Raw genomic sequence first — 22,063 nt, 5'->3', positions numbered from 1 at the left:
TCCTACCACGCCAATTTTTTTTAATCTTTGGTTGAGACTGTTATCTGACCAGAAAGCAACAGTTTTAATTAAATGTCGTGTTTAAAATACTTTACTTCCTTTGACTACGATGACCTGGATGACTGAGAACCTTCACAGACACTTTACTTCTGTGTAAACGCTTTTTGGAGAAAAGCAGAAAAAAAATGCTTTTGTTAACGTTGCTGTTGACTGGGAACACAAAAACAAACCACAGAGCAACTTGTTGGGACGGATGAATATGGTTTATAGTTTTTGGGGTTATAAGACTTTATTACGAGAGGAGTGCCAAGCCCATTTTAGAGAAATTTCGGAGTGACGCACAACACCCATGCCCATGGATTTGATTTTCCTCTTTAGCGTTCTCTCTTTTTCTTAAATGGATCGTATTGAAGATGTGTTTTCACAATTCGTCTTTCCATTTAAAACACAAAACTTCGCCTGAATTGGACGTGCACACATTTTCAGCCTTTTTTTCTTTGTTTTTTGTAGACATACAGTGTGGGGAAAAATCTTAAATAGGAATGTGACGGGGGGGGGGGGGGGGGGGGGTAGTTTATGTAGTTTATGTGCTCTAGTTTGCTGTGTTTTTATTTATCTAACTCGTTATCATTTCTGTCATTCCTTACAGCCTTGGGAGCAGCCTATGGCACAGCCAAGAGCGGTACAGGTATTGCTGCCATGTCTGTGATGAGGCCAGAGCTCATCATGAAGTCAATCATCCCTGTGGTCATGGCGGGTATCATAGCCATTTACGGCCTGGTAGTAGCAGTGCTGATTGCCAACAACACTGCAGAGAAGCAGTCTCTTTACAAGTGAGTTCGCCTGACAAATTATTTTCTATAGATGCACAATTTGCAATTTTTCTTTTTCTTTCTGAAAGACTGACCGTCCAGTTCTGCTTTTAGACAATTTGGATTTCATTGTGTGTACTCTAATTTGGAATATTCAATCATTAAAGGACGTTCTTCCAATCTCGCTCAAAATAATGAGTTCTGGGATGGTGAACAGGGCAAAGAAAAAGTGTCAAGTCCCTCATTATCTAAGGCCAAGTCACACAAGTATAAAGACGAGATATATGTATAAAAATATATAAAATTTCAATCAGTTGGTAAGCAATTGCTGGCAGGCACTAGGTGAAAAAGGCCATTTGCACCAAAAACCACCTTATGATTGCTTTGGTTGCTGCATTTTCCAATAATTTCATGAACAACTCAGACTTCTCTGCAAACAGTTGCCAACCAGGAGCCAAGTGGTGGTAAAACTTGAACAAGTGCAGACGTTTTTGGTTTCTTTCACACTTTTCAGCCTTACTACCACTTGGAAAGTAGTTGGTTTGGAGAGAAGTCAGCCTCTTCCATCTGAACCTTGGGCAACCACGACAACCTGCTAGCAACCAAATCAATCACAAGCAAGTTTTCAGTCCAGCACTGTAAGCCTGTTTCACCTATCACCAGCCAGCAGTCATTCGCTGGCAGGTCGGATATCACATTTTTCCGTAGCAACCTGTTTCACGGTCGCCAATCTGTTGCGGGGATAACTGATCAAGACGGACAATTATTCACACTCCATATTTATTATAAATATTAAGAAATATTTGTTCCAAACATCCTTGATTTCTATCTTAATTCATTTATTCTGTGTAATGCCTGACAGTATGGGCAGTGTGCAGTATGGCCATATACAGGGAGCTTTACCAGAAAAAGTAATAAGCTATTGAAACTGCTTTTTTTTTTTTTTTTTTTTAAAGAAGTAAAAGTGTTGTGGGGTTTTTTTACGCACTTCACTGAGTAACGCACATGATTTGTTTGTTTGTTTTGTTTGTTTGTTTTTGTTACTACACAATGGAAAGGTATAATGATCTGGAGATGAACACCACATGATCTACTTTGGTTTTTTTTTTGTTTTTGTTTTTTTAAATTTCAGAATGACTTTTACTCAGTATCATCAGACTTTTAGCTGCTCTGAGTGTTTGCCTGGGCTATCGAGTCCCTTGCTATAAGGAAAGTCTGTTAATTGAAAAAATGGGGAATGAGTCATACTGTTGAACTGAGATTCAACAGTATGACTCAGTAACTGGGGGGAAGAATCAAATGAACATGTTGGTGATTGAATAAAATGTTGCATTGGTTACAGCTTGTAAAAGAAATATCAGCTTTTCGGGTCACTAGACTTGTATCGAAGGACAGGCTGTGATTAGTCACATTAGTCTTGAAGATGCTCTGATTTGTGTCAACTTCAAAGGTTAAAGCAACATCTTTGTGCTAACCACTGTCTGTGTCTCTCTCTGTGCAGGAGTTTCCTCCAACTCGGAGCTGGGCTGAGTGTGGGCCTCAGCGGACTGGCAGCAGGTTTTGCGATCGGCATTGTCGGCGACGCGGGCGTGAGGGGCACAGCTCAGCAGCCAAGGCTTTTCGTGGGCATGATCCTCATTTTGATTTTTGCTGAGGTCTTGGGTCTCTATGGGCTCATTGTTGCTCTCATCCTCTCAACAAAAGGTTAAAAAGAGAGAGGAACGGGTTTGGGCGGGGGATTTTGGCACGCAAGATGAAAGAAGTGATGCAGGAGGGGTAAAAATAAATTAAAATGGCTCCATAAATATGGTCTTATCTCAACAATGTGTACAGTCGTCCCAATTTGATAGTCAACTTGTAAATGCGCAATGTAGTGATTTGTCTGTCTTGTGTGTGGGTGTGTGCGTGTGTTTAAAAACAACTGTATGATGAAGATTCCTTTTCTCCCTCCACTTATTTCAGGCTTTGAGGCCAGCTTGGCCTCTGGTCTTAGAGAGCTGACCAAAGGGCCGTACAGCTTTTCTTTTTTTCCCTCTCCTCCCATATCAGCCTGGGAGTTGACACAGTTTCTGCATTAATCTTGAGGATCTATTTGTAAAAAGAAATGTGTATGGACTAAAAAAAAATTTTTTTTTTCTTTTTCCACTGATTTTATTTATAAGAAATTGTTCTTTGAACTGTTTAATGCAGCAAAAGTCTCTTAATTCCCCAGGATATATACATATATAAATATATAGACATATAAATATCTATATAGATAGATTTAATGCACTGTGGGTTAATCGTGATAAGTGGTTGGAATTCCTCTGGACGTAATTCTTGGTTTAATAATTAAGATTGCCTTTAGTATGTTGCTGGTGGAGTGGGAGTTTTATGTGTAGCTGTATTCTAATCATTGCGAACATTCTCAAACTTCAGTGTTTTTCCTGTAGTACTGCTGTTTGCATTAAAAGTGTGTGTGCCCTGTGTTGGGGTCTCACAAGTGTAATTTCCACATTTCATCTCCTCTCCATCTTATTCACCTGCCCCCTTCTCCTCCCCTCATCCGTGGATGTACTTCATCTCTTCCACATTCCAGCCGTAAGAATCCTGCATGGGTTTTAGTGTTTTGTTGCTGTTGGAATATGAACCTGAAGCACAGGCTGGTTTCAGAAGATTATGATCCAGATCAAGAATCAAGACTTATGATATCAGATTTAAATAATATCATTGCAAAAAATGAGGGTTAAATGGTGTTTGGGAGATGTGTTGTAGGATGTAACAGGGAGATTAGTATGCAAAATTCGACCTAGTTTCCTACATGGACTTGACCAATTTGATCTGGAGTCTTGTTTTCTGAAAATGGTACTGCTGCTGACGCATTTTACCGAAGCACCAATCGACAAACCTGTATTGTCACTGGTATTGAATTTATCCTGATGTGTCGACGTGAATGTTTTCACAATTGAATTAAAGATTCCAACTTAGATTTGACTTGCGTCCAAACACACAGACTGTAGCGTTTTCAGTACTCCATATTTTATTGTCGTTTAAAGCCTCTCTTGGGCAGCACAGCTTACCATCGTATTACAGACCAACATACAAAGAAAGGTCAGCTGAGTTGTTAACAGTAGTTATCTTTGTTTTGTTCCGCGCTCAGAGCCGACAATCTTCAAACCACAACAAGTGCAGCTTCAGCAGACATGCACAAAGTCTGCTGTGCAGCAGAGATAACGGACACTACCAGCATGATCAGTAAATGGTTACATAAGGCTGGAACTAAACAAAGGAAGTCAACACTTCTCATGTAGTTTTCACAGCACAACTATGCAAAATCTGTCTCAGTCAGTTTGTAGGCTGTTGAGCAAAGTCTGACAAATACTGCTAATGGCACTGAAGGTGGCACTGTCAGGAAATGACTGTGTGAAGTCTCTGCCCTCCTCTATACTGGCGCTGAGAAGAGGATCCAATGGCACACAACCTGAAATGAGTGAAAAGAGATGACTGATCCCACATGAGGTTAACTCTTAATACACATCCCAGCATCCTCTGTTAGTAGTGCAACTCAAATTAGTCATTGATGAAATGTGCTATAGTTTTGTGTGCTGGCTAAAGCTGGCGACTCAATGCCACTGGTGAGCTGATCGATCTGCATTATTGATTTTCACACAAAGTGGTTATGCAGTCAGGAGAAATTATTGAATTATCTATTCATCTGAGTGACACCTACTGATCAGTTATGCATCATTCTTTTGAACAAAGTGTCTGCATAGACTTTAAGCAGCATGGAAGTGATGGAAAACCCCCAGAATCATGACTGGTGGGTCAGGAGTGACACTTCCTGCTAGTGTACTGAGACACCTTGTGGCTGCATGCTAGCATTACAAGTAATTCACTGCTGTGACTCTCACCTAGAAACACAGACCCAGTCGTTTTGGCCAACTCTTCACCACCACCCTTTGAGAATACATTGCTGCACTCCTTAAAAAAAAACGAAAAAGGTAATGATTAAAATAAAATCAGGTTATTCTAAATGGAGAACCAAAGAACGGAGATAAGACTAGAAGAGTGCTAAATAAACATAGTTTGGTGAGTAAATAACTGAGGACATATTAAAAGGAGCACAGTGTCTGATAAGTTGTATATTTCAGTAGAACAAATAAACAGCAGCATAAAGGCTCACTCACAGAGCAGTGTGGACAAACAAATCCACTCATGTTCTCTACGATCCCCAGGATCCGTACACCTGTCTTCTTGCAGAAGGTGATCTCTCTTCTCACATCACCTGTAGATACTGCCTGTAAGAAAATACATGACCAACTTACTTTGAGTGTCATTCATAAAAGAGTGTTTTTATTAGCATGCATTAGGTGGTCCAGCAGTTCTGTCTGTAATAATGACCCCAATAAAAGGAATATATGACAACATATTTTGGTCTTTGCAGAAAATACTACACAAGAGAGGTGCAGTGATGGCCAGTGTTCTTATTTACCTTACTATACAAAACGTGTGTTTTTTCTTGCCTCATTCTGATATGTACCTGAGGGGTGGTGACCAAAATGGCTCCATCCACTCTGTGCTTCTTAAGGTTTTCCAGTACGGCCAAATGCTCATCTGATGTCCCGGGCGGTGTGTCCACCAGCAGCACATCCAGCTCTCCCCAAGCTACATCTGACACAAACTGACCAATCAAAGCTGTGGGTAAAGCACATGCAGACATGGATAGGATGAATGGTAGAACAAACTTGAGCTCAACAGCAAAGTCTTCAAACACTGGGCTGGTGATGCAAACAGTCACATTGCACAATTACTTAAACTTAGTACTGTGAATGCACACAGGGTTGGAGATTCTTGGGAAGCACAGGGTGCTTGTTTGTGGTGCTCTTCAAGACCTCAAAGGATGTCTTGAAGAGCACCTTCACAGGTCTTGTACAGTTCAAGCCTTTCAGATTAGTAGTCTAGCAGATACCGTTTTTCTTGGGACCCCTCCACACCACAGCTTCATCTGGGTCCTCCAATAGAAAGCCAATAGACATAAGGGCCAAGCTCTTCTGGGTGTCAGTGTATACCGGCACCCAACCCGAGTCACACTGGTGCACGTCGGGCTGGCCCATACTCAGCATACGAGGAATGCTTGGCCCACAGAGGTCAACGTCGAGGATGCCAACCTGATTAAACCAGAAGTTCCTGAATGAGCTTCCCATTTGTATGAACATAGTCAGGCATAGCAAAACAAAACAGTAACACTGATGGGTGATTTCTCCATTTAAAAAAAATAATGAATCCAATTAAGCATTATAATGTGTTGTAATATAACAGCATGGTGGTAGGGCTGTTCGATGTAACGATATCGGATGACGATATAAAAACATATGTCGTTTCATTTTATGCTATCCTTTGTTTCGTGGTGTCGCAAAATAAACTGTTTACGGTAATATTTTTTCATGTTTTGATGGTCACTGTAGTGGCTTTATTAAAGTTCTCTCTTTCTCTTATATTTAATATAACCACACTATGGACGGACAAGCCCCTGTTTTTATGCGTTGTGGTTAGCAACAATGACGGTAACACCATCGCGTGTCCGCTTGTTTATCTTCCACATAAACCTTTCACAATAAAGCTCAAGATCCTGTTGAGACTTTTCAAAATAAACTGAATCACGTGAAAGAGCAGATTATTTACGGATGAGAAGTAAAAAAGAGCCGCCAGGTGCTAAAAAATAAACCTTAGACTCAAACGTTAGAACAGGCTTTTCCCCACAGCACTCCGTGTAATAAACACTCACAAAGAAAACGGTGGCTGTTACAACTTGTGTCTAAAAATGTATAGTTTCATGCATCGGTTAAAACACTGGACTCCAGCTACATGACGCGCAGCTGGAAACACTTCCCGCAAGATGGAGCTGCCCGAGATTCACAGAATTTACAGAAAATGTTACATTTTTGTGATTTATATCGTTATCGGGACGATAGATGTCTTATATCGGGATATGAAATTTTGGTCATATCGCACAGCCCTACATGGTGGCATATCTTGACATGAACTAAGCTCACCTTCTTCCCAGCATGCTTCAGGGCCAGCGCCAGCTCTGTGGTGATGGTGCTCTTTCCCACTCCTCCTTTCCCTGACAGAACCAACACAACGTGTCGGACCTGGCCCAAGTTTCCATCTGATTTAAAAAGCAGAAAAAAACTAATAAATTAAGGCTTTATTAGTTTAAATTTAAACAAGCTATGAGACACTCTACCTAATCTGGAAATAGGTTTTAGATAGTGCGGAGGGCACGAGCCCAGTTCACAAGTTCAGCATCAAGTTACTGTCGTTACAGTGCACAGTAACTATATAATTATACATGTTTATTACAAACTTCACTTTTCTAAGGCGATGAAGGCCTTTTACTGAGTATTGAACGACACGGTGGTTAATCCTTAGCAAACGACAGTCAAACATAATCTGAAACGGTCAGTTAGCTTCTGGTAGTTAATTGGCTAAATTAACCGTCAACTACCGTCTCCTAGCATGACAATACACAAAATATATGATAATTAAAAACTGCAGGTATCTGCGAATACTTTTGTTCGCCGGTAACTTCGACTTACCATTAATTTCTTCCATATTTTGGATATCAAATATGCGCACAGAACATGAGGGATCAACTTCCGATATAGTCACGCAGCACCTATCCAATCATACAATACATCCTACATCCAAGTCCCGCCTTTCTTTAAACACAACCAATAGGTTTCTGAAGGGTAGTGCGCTGCATTCAAGAGCGAAGCAAACGTTCAAAAACACAGAGTAAACACGCCCTTGACTGCATGATAATGGTGATCATTATTTTAATCTGGGTCGAAATCTAGAGTCCTACCACGCCAATTTTTTTTAATCTTTGGTTGAGACTGTTATCTGACCAGAAAGCAACAGTTTTAATTAAATGTCGTGTTTAAAATACTTTACTTCCTTTGACTACGATGACCTGGATGACTGAGAACCTTCACAGACACTTTACTTCTGTGTAAACGCTTTTTGGAGAAAAGCAGAAAAAAAATGCTTTTATTAACGTTGCTGTTGACTGGGAACACAAAAACAAACCACAGAGCAACTTGTTGGGACGGATGAATATGGTTTATAGTTTTTGGGGTTATAAGACTTTATTACGAGAGGAGTGCCAAGCCCATTTTAGAGAAATTTCGGAGTGACGCACAACACCCATGCCCATGGATTTGATTTTCCTCTTTAGCGTTCTCTCTTTTTCTTAAATGGATCGTATTGAAGATGTGTTTTCACAATTCGTCTTTCCATTTAAAACACAAAACTTCGCCTGAATTGGACGTGCACACATTTTCAGCCTTTTTTTCTTTGTTTTTTGTAGACATACAGTGTGGGGAAAAATCTTAAATAGGAATGTGACGGGGGGCGGGGGGGGGTAGTTTATGTAGTTTATGTGCTCTAGTTTGCTGTGTTTTTATTTATCTAACTCGTTATCATTTCTGTCATTCCTTACAGCCTTGGGAGCAGCCTATGGCACAGCCAAGAGCGGTACAGGTATTGCTGCCATGTCTGTGATGAGGCCAGAGCTCATCATGAAGTCAATCATCCCTGTGGTCATGGCGGGTATCATAGCCATTTACGGCCTGGTAGTAGCAGTGCTGATTGCCAACAACACTGCAGAGAAGCAGTCTCTTTACAAGTGAGTTCGCCTGACAAATTATTTTCTATAGATGCACAATTTGCAATTTTTCTTTTTCTTTCTGAAAGACTGACCGTCCAGTTCTGCTTTTAGACAATTTGGATTTCATTGTGTGTACTCTAATTTGGAATATTCAATCATTAAAGGACGTTCTTCCAATCTCGCTCAAAATAATGAGTTCTGGGATTGTGAACAGGGCAAAGAAAAAGTGTCAAGTCCCTCATTATCTAAGGCCAAGTCACACAAGTATAAAGACGAGATATATGTATAAAAATATATAAAATTTCAATCAGTTGGTAAGCAATTGCTGGCAGGCACTAGGTGAAAAAGGCCATTTGCACCAAAAACCACCTTATGATTGCTTTGGTTGCTGCATTTTCCAATAATTTCATGAACAACTCAGACTTCTCTGCAAACAGTTGCCAACCAGGAGCCAAGTGGTGGTAAAACTTGAACAAGTGCAGACGTTTTTGGTTTCTTTCACACTTTTCAGCCTTACTACCACTTGGAAAGTAGTTGGTTTGGAGAGAAGTCAGCCTCTTCCATCTGAACCTTGGGCAACCACGACAACCTGCTAGCAACCAAATCAATCACAAGCAAGTTTTCAGTCCAGCACTGTAAGCCTGTTTCACCTATCACCAGCCAGCAGTCATTCGCTGGCAGGTCGGATATCACATTTTTCCGTAGCAACCTGTTTCACGGTCGCCAATCTGTTGCGGGGATAACTGATCAAGACGGACAATTATTCACACTCCATATTTATTATAAATATTAAGAAATATTTGTTCCAAACATCCTTGATTTCTATCTTAATTCATTTATTCTGTGTAATGCCTGACAGTATGGGCAGTGTGCAGTATGGCCATATACAGGGAGCTTTACCAGAAAAAGTAATAAGCTATTGAAACTGCTTTTTTTTTTTTTTTTTTTTAAAAGAAGTAAAAGTGTTGTGGGGTTTTTTACGCACTTCACTGAGTAACGCACATGATTTGTTTGTTTTGTTTTTTTGTTTGTTTTTGTTACTACACAATGGAAAGGTATAATGATCTGGAGATGAACACCACATGATCTACTTTGGTTTTTTTTTGTTTTTGTTTTTTTAAATTTCAGAATGACTTTTACTCAGTATCATCAGACTTTTAGCTGCTCTGAGTGTTTGCCTGGGCTATCGAGTCCCTTGCTATAAGGAAAGTCTGTTAATTGAAAAAATGGGGAATGAGTCATACTGTTGAACTGAGATTCAACAGTATGACTCAGTAACTGGGGGGAAGAATCAAATGAACATGTTGGTGATTGAATAAAATGTTGCATTGGTTACAGCTTGTAAAAGAAATATCAGCTTTTCGGGTCACTAGACTTGTATCGAAGGACAGGCTGTGATTAGTCACATTAGTCTTGAAGATGCTCTGATTTGTGTCAACTTCAAAGGTTAAAGCAACATCTTTGTGCTAACCACTGTCTGTGTCTCTCTCTGTGCAGGAGTTTCCTCCAACTCGGAGCTGGGCTGAGTGTGGGCCTCAGCGGACTGGCAGCAGGTTTTGCGATCGGCATTGTCGGCGACGCGGGCGTGAGGGGCACAGCTCAGCAGCCAAGGCTTTTCGTGGGCATGATCCTCATTTTGATTTTTGCTGAGGTCTTGGGTCTCTATGGGCTCATTGTTGCTCTCATCCTCTCAACAAAAGGTTAAAAAGAGAGAGGAACGGGTTTGGGCGGGGGATTTTGGCACGCAAGATGAAAGAAGTGATGCAGGAGGGGTAAAAATAAATTAAAATGGCTCCATAAATATGGTCTTATCTCAACAATGTGTACAGTCGTCCCAATTTGATAGTCAACTTGTAAATGCGCAATGTAGTGATTTGTCTGTCTTGTGTGTGGGTGTGTGCGTGTGTTTAAAAACAACTGTATGATGAAGATTCCTTTTCTCCCTCCACTTATTTCAGGCTTTGAGGCCAGCTTGGCCTCTGGTCTTAGAGAGCTGACCAAAGGGCCGTACAGCTTTTCTTTTTTTCCCTCTCCTCCCATATCAGCCTGGGAGTTGACACAGTTTCTGCATTAATCTTGAGGATCTATTTGTAAAAAGAAATGTGTATGGACTAAAAAAAAATTATTTTTTTTTCTTTTTCCACTGATTTTATTTATAAGAAATTGTTCTTTGAACTGTTTAATGCAGCAAAAGTCTCTTAATTCCCCAGGATATATACATATATAAATATATAGACATATAAATATCTATATAGATAGATTTAATGCACTGTGGGTTAATCGTGATAAGTGGTTGGAATTCCTCTGGACGTAATTCTTGGTTTAATAATTAAGATTGCCTTTAGTATGTTGCTGGTGGAGTGGGAGTTTTATGTGTAGCTGTATTCTAATCATTGCGAACATTCTCAAACTTCAGTGTTTTTCCTGTAGTACTGCTGTTTGCATTAAAAGTGTGTGTGCCCTGTGTTGGGGTCTCACAAGTGTAATTTCCACATTTCATCTCCTCTCCATCTTATTCACCTGCCCCCTTCTCCTCCCCTCATCCGTGGATGTACTTCATCTCTTCCACATTCCAGCCGTAAGAATCCTGCATGGGTTTTAGTGTTTTGTTGCTGTTGGAATATGAACCTGAAGCACAGGCTGGTTTCAGAAGATTATGATCCAGATCAAGAATCAAGACTTATGATATCAGATTTAAATAATATCATTGCAAAAAATGAGGGTTAAATGGTGTTTGGGAGATGTGTTGTAGGATGTAACAGGGAGATTAGTATGCAAAATTCGACCTAGTTTCCTACATGGACTTGACCAATTTGATCTGGAGTCTTGTTTTCTGAAAATGGTACTGCTGCTGACGCATTTTACCGAAGCACCAATCGACAAACCTGTATTGTCACTGGTATTGAATTTATCCTGATGTGTCGACGTGAATGTTTTCACAATTGAATTAAAGATTCCAACTTAGATTTGACTTGCGTCCAAACACACAGACTGTAGCGTTTTCAGTACTCCATATTTTATTGTCGTTTAAAGCCTCTCTTGGGCAGCACAGCTTACCATCGTATTACAGACCAACATACAAAGAAAGGTCAGCTGAGTTGTTAACAGTAGTTATCTGGAACTAAACAAAGGAAGTCAACACTTCTCATGTAGTTTTCACAGCACAACTATGCAAAATCTGTCTCAGTCAGTTTGTAGGCTGTTGAGCAAAGTCTGACAAATACTGCTAATGGCACTGAAGGTGGCACTGTCAGGAAATGACTGTGTGAAGTCTCTGCCCTCCTCTATACTGGCGCTGAGAAGAGGATCCAATGGCACACAACCTGAAATGAGTGAAAAGAGATGACTGATCCCACATGAGGTTAACTCTTAATACACATCCCAGCATCCTCTGTTAGTAGTGCAACTCAAATTAGTCATTGATGAAATGTGCTATAGTTTTGTGTGCTGGCTAAAGCTGGCGACTCAATGCCACTGGTGAGCTGATCGATCTGCATTATTGATTTTCACACAAAGTGGTTATGCAGTCAGGAGAAATTATTGAATTATCTATTCATCTGAGTGACACCTACTGATCAGTTATGCATCATTCTTTTGAACAAAGTGTCTGCATAGACTTTAAGCAGCATGGAAGTGATGGAAAACCCCCAGAATCATGACTGGTGGGTCAGGAGTGACACTTCCTGCTAGTGTACTGAGACACCTTGTGGCTGCATGCTAGCATTACAAGTAATTCACTGCTGTGACTCTCACCTAGAAACACAGACCCAGTCGTTTTGGCCAACTCTTCACCACCACCCTTTGAGAATACATTGCTGCACTCCTTAAAAAAAACCGAAAAAGGTAATGATTAAAATAAAATCAGGTTATTCTAAATGGAGAACCAAAGAACGGAGATAAGACTAGAAGAGTGCTAAATAAACATAGTTTGGTGAGTAAATAACTGAGGACATATTAAAAGGAGCACAGTGTCTGATAAGTTGTATATTTCAGTAGAACAAATAAACAGCAGCATAAAGGCTCACTCACAGAGCAGTGTGGACAAACAAATCCACTCATGTTCTCTACGATCCCCAGGATCCGTACACCTGTCTTCTTGCAGAAGGTGATCTCTCTTCTCACATCACCTGTAGATACTGCCTGTAAGAAAATACATGACCAACTTACTTTGAGTGTCATTCATAAAAGAGTGTTTTTATTAGCATGCATTAGGTGGTCCAGCAGTTCTGTCTGTAATAATGACCCCAATAAAAGGAATATATGACAACATATTTTGGTCTTTGCAGAAAATACTACACAAGAGAGGTGCAGTGATGGCCAGTGTTCTTATTTACCTTACTATACAAAACGTGTGTTTTTTCTTGCCTCATTCTGATATGTACCTGAGGGGTGGTGACCAAAATGGCTCCATCCACTCTGTGCTTCTTAAGGTTTTCCAGTACGGCCAAATGCTCATCTGATGTCCCGGGCGGTGTGTCCACCAGCAGCACATCCAGCTCTCCCCAAGCTACATCTGACACAAACTGACCAATCAAAGCTGTGGGTAAAGCACATGCAGACATGGATAGGATGAATGGTAGAACAAACTTGAGCTCAACAGCAAAGTCTTCAAACACTGGGCTGGTGATGCAAACAGTCACATTGCACAATTACTTAAACTTAGTACTGTGAATGCACACAGGGTTGGAGATTTTTGGGAAGCACAGGGTGCTTGTTTGTGGTGCTCTTCAAGACCTCAAAGGATGTCTTGAAGAGCACCTTCACAGGTCTTGTACAGTTCAAGCCTTTCAGATTAGTAGTCTAGCAGATACCGTTTTTCTTGGGACCCCTCCACACCACAGCTTCATCTGGGTCCTCCAATAGAAAGCCAATAGACATAAGGGCCAAGCTCTTCTGGGTGTCAGTGTATACCGGCACCCAACCCGAGTCACACTGGTGCACGTCGGGCTGGCCCATACTCAGCATACGAGGAATGCTTGGCCCACAGAGGTCAACGTCGAGGATGCCAACCTGATTAAACCAGAAGTTCCTGAATGAGCTTCCCATTTGTATGAACATAGTCAGGCATAGCAAAACAAAACAGTAACACTGATGGGTGATTTCTCCATTTAAAAAAAATAATGAATCCAATTAAGCATTATAATGTGTTGTAATATAACAGCATGGTGGTAGGGCTGTTCGATGTAACGATATCGGATGACGATATAAAAACATATGTCGTTTCATTTTATGCTATCCTTTGTTTCGTGGTGTCGCAAAATAAACTGTTTACGGTAATATTTTTTCATGTTTTGATGGTCACTGTAGTGGCTTTATTAAAGTTCTCTCTTTCTCTTATATTTAATATAACCACACTATGGACGGACAAGCCCCTGTTTTTATGCGTTGTGGTTAGCAACAATGACGGTAACACCATCGCGTGTCCGCTTGTTTATCTTCCACATAAACCTTTCACAATAAAGCTCAAGATCCTGTTGAGACTTTTCAAAATAAACTGAATCACGTGAAAGAGCAGATTATTTACGGATGAGAAGTAAAAAAGAGCCGCCAGGTGCTAAAAAATAAACCTTAGACTCAAACGTTAGAACAGGCTTTTCCCCACAGCACTCCGTGTAATAAACACTCACAAAGAAAACGGTGGCCGTTACAACTTGTGTCTAAAAATGTATAGTTTCATGCATCGGTTAAAACACTGGACTCCAGCTACATGACGCGCAGCTGGAAACACTTCCCGCAAGATGGAGCTGCCCGAGATTCACAGAATTTACAGAAAATGTTACATTTTTGTGATTTATATCGGGACGATAGATGTCTTATATCGGGATATGAGATTTTGGTCATATCGCACAGCCCTACATGGTGGCATATCTTGACATGAACTAAGCTCACCTTCTTCCCAGCATGCTTCAGGGCCAGCGCCAGCTCTGTGGTGATGGTGCTCTTTCCCACTCCTCCTTTCCCTGACAGAACCAACACAACGTGTCGGACCTGGCCCAAGTTTCCATCTGATTTAAAAAGCAGAAAAAAAACTAATAAATTAAGGCTTTATTAGTTTAAATTTAAACAAGCTATGAGACACTCTACCTAATCTGGAAACAGGTTTTAGATAGTGCGGAGGGCACGAGCCCAGTTCACAAGTTCAGCATCAAGTTACTGTCGTTACAGTGCACAGTAACTATATAATTATACATGTTTATTACAAACTTCACTTTTCTAAGGCGATGAAGGCCTTTTACTGAGTATTGAACGACACGGTGGTTAATCCTTAGCAAACGACAGTCAAACATAATCTGAAACGGTCAGTTAGCTTCTGGTAGTTAATTGGCTAAATTAACCGTCAACTACCGTCTCCTAGCATGACAATACACAAAATATATGATAATTAAAAACTGCAGGTATCTGCGAATACTTTTGTTCGCCGGTAACTTCGATTTACCATTAATTTCTTCCATATTTTGGATATCAAATATGCGCACAGAACATGAGGGATCAACTTCCGATATAGTCACGCAGCACCTATCCAATCATACAATACATCCTACATCCAAGTCCCGCCTTTCTTTAAACACAACCAATAGGTTTCTGAAGGGTAGTGCGCTGCATTCAAGAGCGAAGCAAACGTTCAAAAACACAGAGTAAACACGCCCTTGACTGCATGATAATGGTGATCATTATTTTAATCTGGGTCGAAATCTAGAGTCCTACCACGCCAATTTTTTTTAATCTTTGGTTGAGACTGTTATCTGACCAGAAAGCAACAGTTTTAATTAAATGTCGTGTTTAAAATACTTTACTTCCTTTGACTACGATGACCTGGATGACTGAGAACCTTCACAGACACTTTACTTCTGTGTAAACGCTTTTTGGAGAAAAGCAGAAAAAAAATGCTTTTGTTAACGTTGCTGTTGACTGGGAACACAAAAACAAACCACAGAGCAACTTGTTGGGACGGATGAATATGGTTTATAGTTTTTGGGGTTATAAGACTTTATTACGAGAGGAGTGCCAAGCCCATTTTAGAGAAATTTCGGAGTGACGCACAACACCCATGCCCATGGATTTGATTTTCCTCTTTAGCGTTCTCTCTTTTTCTTAAATGGATCGTATTGAAGATGTGTTTTCACAATTCGTCTTTCCATTTAAAACACAAAACTTCGCCTGAATTGGACGTGCACACATTTTCAGCCTTTTTTTCTTTGTTTTTTGTAGACATACAGTGTGGGGAAAAATCTTAAATAGGAATGTGACGGGGGGCGGGGGGGGCAGATGGGATATTGCACAGTGGCAGGAATGAGCAGCAGTACAGACTGAACAGTACAGAAGGTTTTCTTTTGTGGCAGTTGTTACAGTATTGCACTTTTTAAAAAATATATAAATATCAATAAAGTGGAGTGACCAGTGCAGATTAAACAGAGTACTTGTAAAGCAAACAGACTCCTGTAACGTCTGCCAGATGGTAATAAGGAGAAGAGCTTATGTGCTGGGTGGCTGTGCTCCTTGATGATGCTGTGTGCTTTACGGTGAAGACAAATGTCCTGAATGACAGGAAGCCTCATGCCAGTGATGTGCTCTGCTGCCTTCACCACCCTCTGTAGTGATTTACGGCTGCTGGCAGAGCAGCTTCTGTACCAAACTGTAATGCAGCTTGTCAGCAAGCTCTCAATTGCACACCTGTAGAAATTTGAGGTGATTTTGGCGTTCATGCCAACTTATTCGTCTCCAGGTTTGTATTATCAGCAACCCACAGATCAGAATCTGTTCAGTAGCAACAATCCCACAGCATGAATATACCCTATATATAATTAATATATAGTTATTATGCTTTATAAATACCGCAACTAGGTGACTACACAAATCAACATGAACTCCTCCTCCACACAGGTCTTATCCAATAAGCTGTGAAGAGGGCGTGGAGAAGTAATGTTTACTTCTGTCTTGTAAGAAGTGGGACAGATGCACGCTGCACCCGTGACACACTTGGATATAGAGACACACCAATGAGCCACTGCAACACAGTGAGCAGGAAGAGTACAGCAAGGTAAGCACAGAATTCCTGCTGGGAATGACACAGTCCTGTTGCACTGCCTGTTATATATGTGCTAAGATAAAGGATCTGATCATATTTAACGGAACGATTCATCGCAAGCGTTATGAAGTAGACAGCATTCCTTCATGAGGAAATGGATCAGATTCAGGTACATGCGTACATTTTCAGTAGTTTTAAACGTGCCTTCATTATTGCTGTGGCAGTCCACTGGCACCATACCTGTCCTTACATAGACTGACAAAGGAGCTGCTCAAACTCGGTGCTCCGGATGATGATGCATTTAGAGTAATGTAGGGTAAGGCCCAATTAAAATGAGGCTGGCTCCAGACTAACTAATCTAAATTAATGGCACTCTCCTGCACCTGTTTGCAAAGCGGTAACCAGCTGTTCCCTGCAGGCATTAACCATGAGAGTTAACAACTCAAGATGTGTAGTTTTTAGCAAATAAAGGCTCTGGTTGTGGTTTGGGTCGTTAACTGTATGTTATTACAGGGTATAATAAGTCTGCTACTCATATTATTTTGTAAACAAGGGTACATTTCAGAGAGGCAAACGCTGCCATTGAGGCATGTGATTGTGCATTTGGTAAACAGTTTGAATAAGATTAGATTCGATGTTTGAAAAAGCACACACAGTCTGGTGATGTTCTGGTTATTGCATTTGTAATTACAGTGTTTTTAACGAGTAAAGCTGACTAAGAATGGAAACAGTGTTGTTGACAGCTTCATTTGTAATTGACTGCAGTCAGCTATTATTGTAGTCTCAATAGTGTGCGCGCATTTTATAGCTGTTTACTGGCTGCCACTCCTTGAGCCTGTTTCTGCCAGAGTTTCCAGCCTGTTTTCCTCCTCACTGTTGCCAAGTTCTTGCTCAAAGGTGGTCATATGCTTGTTGGAATCTTTACGTTACAGCTTGAGACGACTAGTGTTGTGATTTGGCGCCATATAAATAAAACTGAATTGAATTATTGCTCTGTTAACAGCCAAAATCACATGATACAAATGATATAGGTTTCTTATTTTAGCTGTAATTGCTGTTACACCTGACCCACTTATCAGTGGTCAGGTGACCCTGGGAGTCCTGTGAAGCATGGGGGTCCTGTGAAGCATGGGGGTCAGCTTTAAAAAGTCAAAGGCGTGCATGAAAACACATCCTGTTGCTAACTGTGGCATATGGGACAGATGGAAATAGAGAAGCTGACACACAAAGATCATTCGAGGTGACTAGAAAGGCTTCCTCACAGTAAATCGTGCAGCTTGTCTCTAACTGTAATATCATATATGGAAGTGAAAAATAAGGTCAGCAAACAAAACAGCTGAACTGACAGAGAGTAGTTTGGATTGACCTACTTTCAGTTGCCCTGCAGGTTTGTTAGAAACTGGTGAAATATGATAGCAGTGAGAGGTGGTTCAGACATGTTTTTGGGCCTGGGCCTTATTTTGTAGTTAAATTTAGATGAGTCAGTATGCTGCTTATTCCTAGACGACCCTCACCAGATTTTATACAAGGGGGGAGGGGGGGCTTTATATTAACTAAAGTGTCATATAATTATATAGTGTAGTATTAAGTGGACACGGCCCTGAAAAATAAAGGCATTAGACTACGTGTCCTTGGGGAGTGGAATGCTGTAGACTCTCGCTCATGCTTGCCTGGGAAAAAATAGATAACAGGGGACCATCTTCTAGTGAAAAGTTGCTGAAACGCTGTTGTTTAGACTTGAATGAGCGAGCTGGTAATAAAACTGTTAGGGGCACACCACCATTTTGAGATCCGCGGCAATGTGTCATGCAGGAAGCGTCTCTCTTCTAGAAGTATTGTGTAAGAGAATCAAAGTGTGAAATGATACTGAGCAGTGTGTTGTCTTCCATCGGATGCCTATGAGGAATCAAAAGAACTCGGTGAAGTGTTGATATTTAACAAGTACACGTACAGTGCTAAGCAGGAGTTTAGCAGTGACTGCACTTGACATAAATAAGAAATACGTGGCCTCCTGTACTTGTGCCAGCTGGTCATCAGGTGCTGGGTTGGCTTTCCACAGAACTGCAATGCTAAGAAGAGGCAGAAACAGACGGGCTCGGCACTTGGCCTGGAGTCAAACCTGGCAAGAGACAGATGCCATGGCTGTGATCCAGTCATCAGACAGAGAGGAACAGGAGGGTCGGACAGTCACACAGGTGAGACTTTCCTGTTTGTGTTTACTGGAATATAATTGAAACTGGGCTAAATGGAAAAGTGGTTTCACTGGAAATGAAGAACTGTATCCCTGCAATGTGAAACAGAATAGTTCTATTTAGAGTAAGTACAGCTAGTTTTTCCACTTGGACTGTTCACTTTCTGGAATAGCAGTGTGTGAAATGTGGTCATGACATGACAGCATGCCCAGTACTTTTAAAGAATCTTCTAAGTTTACTTGCTTGTATGCATGACCTCACATCACTAGTGATACACAGTGTTCAAAAACATAGCACACAAGTTCCCGTCTGGCTCTTTAGATTGCAAACTTTCCCCTTTTTTTTCCATTCAGCCTTGGCAACCTATGTTGCTCTTTGATAGCAATTTGTTGTGATCCTGATTCAGCTCTACTGCTGGAGCTCACTGCCCCCCTGGACTAGGGCCACGTCCGTGGACTTACAGGATCCTGTTTGTAATGTTTGCGTCAACCAGATCAGTGACTTGGAGCCTGAGGTGGATTACCGGGCCGGGTTCCAGACTGTCTCTGAGGTGGTGGCATTGCCAAGCACAGTACCAGTGAAACGGGAGTCTTTCTTCCACTGTGACCCAGAGGAAGAGCTCAGTCCGCTTCTTGGCGTCATCAGTGACTGTCTCTATGGGGAGGAGGACAAAGGTGAGCAGAAGCTGATGAAAGACAGCATAAAGATGCATGTAAACAATATTATAATTTGGGCATGTTGTAGAGTCTTTATATGCTTACGGCTGTCTGTCGGGGAATATTAACACTATATTCATTCATATTCCAACTTCTGTGCATTGTAAAGGTGTGATTAGTGCCACAACAAGCTTTCACTATCAGTGTCATGTTTAAGGTTCAGGATGGTCAGAAATCAACATCTTCATTTATTTCCTTTGCAAACTCATGAACAGAATAAGAAGGCTGAGAGTCACGTACACACCGATAGATCTAACACGCTCATGATAAGCAGCTGTAACATTTACCCATTAAGATGTTACCATCTGCAAATTATACTGAGCACAGCATATAGCGGTGCCATGAAGTTTAAAGCTATTTGATCACAGATCCCTCAAAACTGCATGATGAACAGCCTTAAAGTGGCGGTAGATGAAAAGCCAAGAAACGTCGGTGTGCTTCGTTTTTGGAAGAACATCTGGCATAACTGCTCGTGCATGGCGTGTGTCCAGGTTTTGACTGGGTGTGGGATGACCACTGTAAGTCCTCTGGAGCCTTTCTGAGCTGTGACAACAGGAAGGTGAGCTTTCACTCAGACTACAGCTGCGGCACCGCTGCAATCCGTGGCAACAAGGAGCTCGCAGACGGCCAACACTACTGGGAAATCAAGATGACCTCCCCTGTCTACGGTACAGATATGGTGCGTAAGAGAAGCTAAAAGAATACTAAAGTTGTAACAAAGTGACCTGAACATGAACATTTTTAAAATGTTTGTTTTGTTTTGCTTTTCTGGTGTAGATGGTGGGAGTTGGAACTTCAGAGGTGAACCTGGAGAAGTTCAAGTACAACTTTGGCAGTCTGCTGGGCCATGATGAAGACAGCTGGGGGCTCTCCTACACCGGTGAGTTATCAGATATAATGACTTTGATTGATAAGAAAACAGTAAATAAAACAAAAATGTTTCTCTGTGTGTTCAAAGGTCTGTTCCAGCACAAAGGGGACAAAATAAAATTCTCTTCTCGGTTCGGTCAAGGCTCGATCATCGGAGTGCACCTGGATACGTGGCACGGCACCCTCACCTTCTACAAGAACCGGCACTGCATAGGTTTGTGTTTTCCTGCGTTTTAAGGATAAGTAGAAGCTTTATTTGTCGGTTGCAGTTGCCTGCAGCTGAAATGACAGACCTACTCGACCATACATAAAATATACAAACACTGGGGAGACAGGTCGGGCTAGGCAGCAAAAAAAAGGGATGGACAGTGAGATGTGTAACACATAGGGGCAATTCAGGAGAAAAAAAATGGTTTCTGCCCATGATGACTTCCAACGAGTGAGTCATCATGAGGAGAAAACAAAAACCTCCATAGCACATAAAGAAGCACAGATATCATCACACTGTAACACCATGAAACACAGATAAGCAACATAAGTGGGGAGGGTGGGTGCACCAATGTACACAGTGGTCATGGTCACTGCGATTATTCGCGCCTCCAGCTGAGCCGCTGTCTCCATCGGGTGGGAGGTAAGCATGGGAGGAGGCATTGGATCCGTGGAAGGGAGTGTGGTGAGTGCACGTCAGTATCAGTGTGCATGTGTGCGTGTCGGGGTGTGTGTCCTGAGTTCAGCTTGAGAAAGTGTCCTTTCGCCTGTTAGGCCAAGATCAACAGTCCGCAGCCTACGCAGGTGGCCTTGAGGAATAGGGCAGAGAGTCAGGTTGTTCTCGTTATCATATCTCTTGGAAGCATGTTGTTGTTCTCCTCGGTGTCAACCTTCAAGTAGCTGGCGCCATCGGGGGGTGGGGGTATAGCCACATTAGAGATGTAGGTAACTGGTTTAGGGCGAACGGACTGCATCCATTTTTCAGTTAGTTACGTTTGTCTGCATATTCTAATAATCCCAATGGGCTCTGCCTGTCCTGCCAACAGGTGTGGCTGCAACAAGGTTACACAACAAGAAGTTGTACCCCATGGTGTGCTCCACAGCAGCCAAGAGCAGCATGAAGGTGATGCAGGCCTGCTATACACCCACCTCCCTGCAGTACCTTTGCTGTGCAAGGCTGCACCAAATGTTGCCGTGTTGCCCAGACCTGTTTAATGCCCTGGATCTGCCCCCTGGCCTGCGTGTCCTCCTCCACATACAGCTGGGCTGGGTCTTCAGCCTCAGCAGCAGCCCCGAACCCTCAGAGGAGCAGGAGGATTTCGGCAAGACGAGCCTGCCTTCGAGCCCCTGCCCCAACCTGAGCCCGGTGTCCAGTGCCTGTGCTTCCCCCAGCCCCTGCACCAGTCCGATTCCCAACACGGACCCTTACCCGTCACCTCAAACTCATTCCAGCGCTTGCTCCTGTCCCCCATCTCCTCCCAGCAGCGACTACGAGAGCTGCTGCTCCGAGCCAGAAGATTATCAGTGCAAAAGGTGCCGTTGGACTTGACCACGTGGTCCAGCGGAGGAGATGTTTGACAAAAAAGAAAGAAAATTGGCACACAGCTTTTCTACCGTTGCCACAAATTTCTCCTTTTGTTGATCACAGAGAGATATTTTAGCCAACATTTGAGTGGATCGTTGCTTATTTGTTTGCTATGTAACAAGTATTTGTCTTCCACATAATGTTGAAATGAACAAGAACAAAGAGTGTGTGTGTGAGAGAGTGTGTGTGTGTGTGCGAGTGAGAGATGAGGCCTGCTGCCATT

At 41.8% G+C, this 22,063-nt stretch overlaps 3 protein-coding genes and 2 pseudogenes across 4 annotated transcripts; 3 read left to right on the top strand and 2 right to left on the bottom strand.

Annotated features, from left to right (window-relative positions):
• The first annotated feature begins 699 nt into the window (after positions 1-699).
• Positions 700-2,521, top strand: LOC146626533 (V-type proton ATPase 16 kDa proteolipid subunit c pseudogene; annotated as a pseudogene).
• Positions 2,522-3,800: 1,279 nt separating this feature from the next.
• On the bottom strand, positions 3,801-7,447 carry LOC146626532 (cytosolic Fe-S cluster assembly factor nubp2-like). The gene is made up of 7 exons (XM_085361310.1): positions 7,391-7,447; positions 6,845-6,960; positions 5,761-5,959; positions 5,332-5,486; positions 4,979-5,089; positions 4,703-4,772; positions 3,801-4,272 (listed from the first exon to the last, which is right to left on the bottom strand). Exons 1-7 carry the CDS (start codon positions 7,404-7,406, stop codon positions 4,133-4,135), a joined length of 807 nt encoding a protein of 268 aa, XP_085217436.1. The 5' UTR covers positions 7,407-7,447; the 3' UTR covers positions 3,801-4,132.
• Positions 7,448-8,050: 603 nt separating this feature from the next.
• On the top strand, positions 8,051-11,482 carry LOC146626531 (V-type proton ATPase 16 kDa proteolipid subunit c pseudogene; annotated as a pseudogene).
• Positions 11,450-14,956, bottom strand: LOC146626530 (cytosolic Fe-S cluster assembly factor nubp2-like). The gene is made up of 7 exons (XM_085361309.1): positions 14,900-14,956; positions 14,353-14,468; positions 13,275-13,473; positions 12,846-13,000; positions 12,493-12,603; positions 12,217-12,286; positions 11,450-11,786 (listed from the first exon to the last, which is right to left on the bottom strand). Exons 1-7 carry the CDS (start codon positions 14,913-14,915, stop codon positions 11,647-11,649), a joined length of 807 nt encoding a protein of 268 aa, XP_085217435.1. The 5' UTR covers positions 14,916-14,956; the 3' UTR covers positions 11,450-11,646.
• Positions 14,957-16,431: 1,475 nt separating this feature from the next.
• On the top strand, positions 16,432-21,868 carry spsb3b (splA/ryanodine receptor domain and SOCS box containing 3b). 2 transcript variants are annotated; one of them, XM_085360655.1, is made up of 7 exons: positions 16,432-16,501; positions 18,549-18,684; positions 19,175-19,355; positions 19,889-20,076; positions 20,175-20,277; positions 20,356-20,481; positions 21,302-21,868. In XM_085360655.1, the coding sequence occupies exons 1-7, from the start codon at positions 16,461-16,463 to the stop codon at positions 21,802-21,804; spliced, it is 1,278 nt and encodes a 425-aa protein (XP_085216781.1). In that variant the 5' UTR covers positions 16,432-16,460; the 3' UTR covers positions 21,805-21,868. The 2 variants fall into 2 exon arrangements, with proteins under 2 accessions (XP_085216781.1, XP_085216782.1); XM_085360656.1 differs by having other exon boundaries at positions 19,088-19,355.
• Positions 21,869-22,063: the final 195 nt, after the last annotated feature.

This window comes from Diplotaxodon limnothrissa, linkage group LG8, assembly GCF_057381915.1.
Source record: "Diplotaxodon limnothrissa isolate DT_005_m linkage group LG8, D_limnothrissa_male_GT1.1, whole genome shotgun sequence".
NCBI lineage: Eukaryota > Metazoa > Chordata > Actinopteri > Cichliformes > Cichlidae > Diplotaxodon > Diplotaxodon limnothrissa.
The sequence above is the reverse complement of the archived record's forward strand: the minus strand, read 5'-3'. Positions and strand labels throughout refer to the sequence as shown.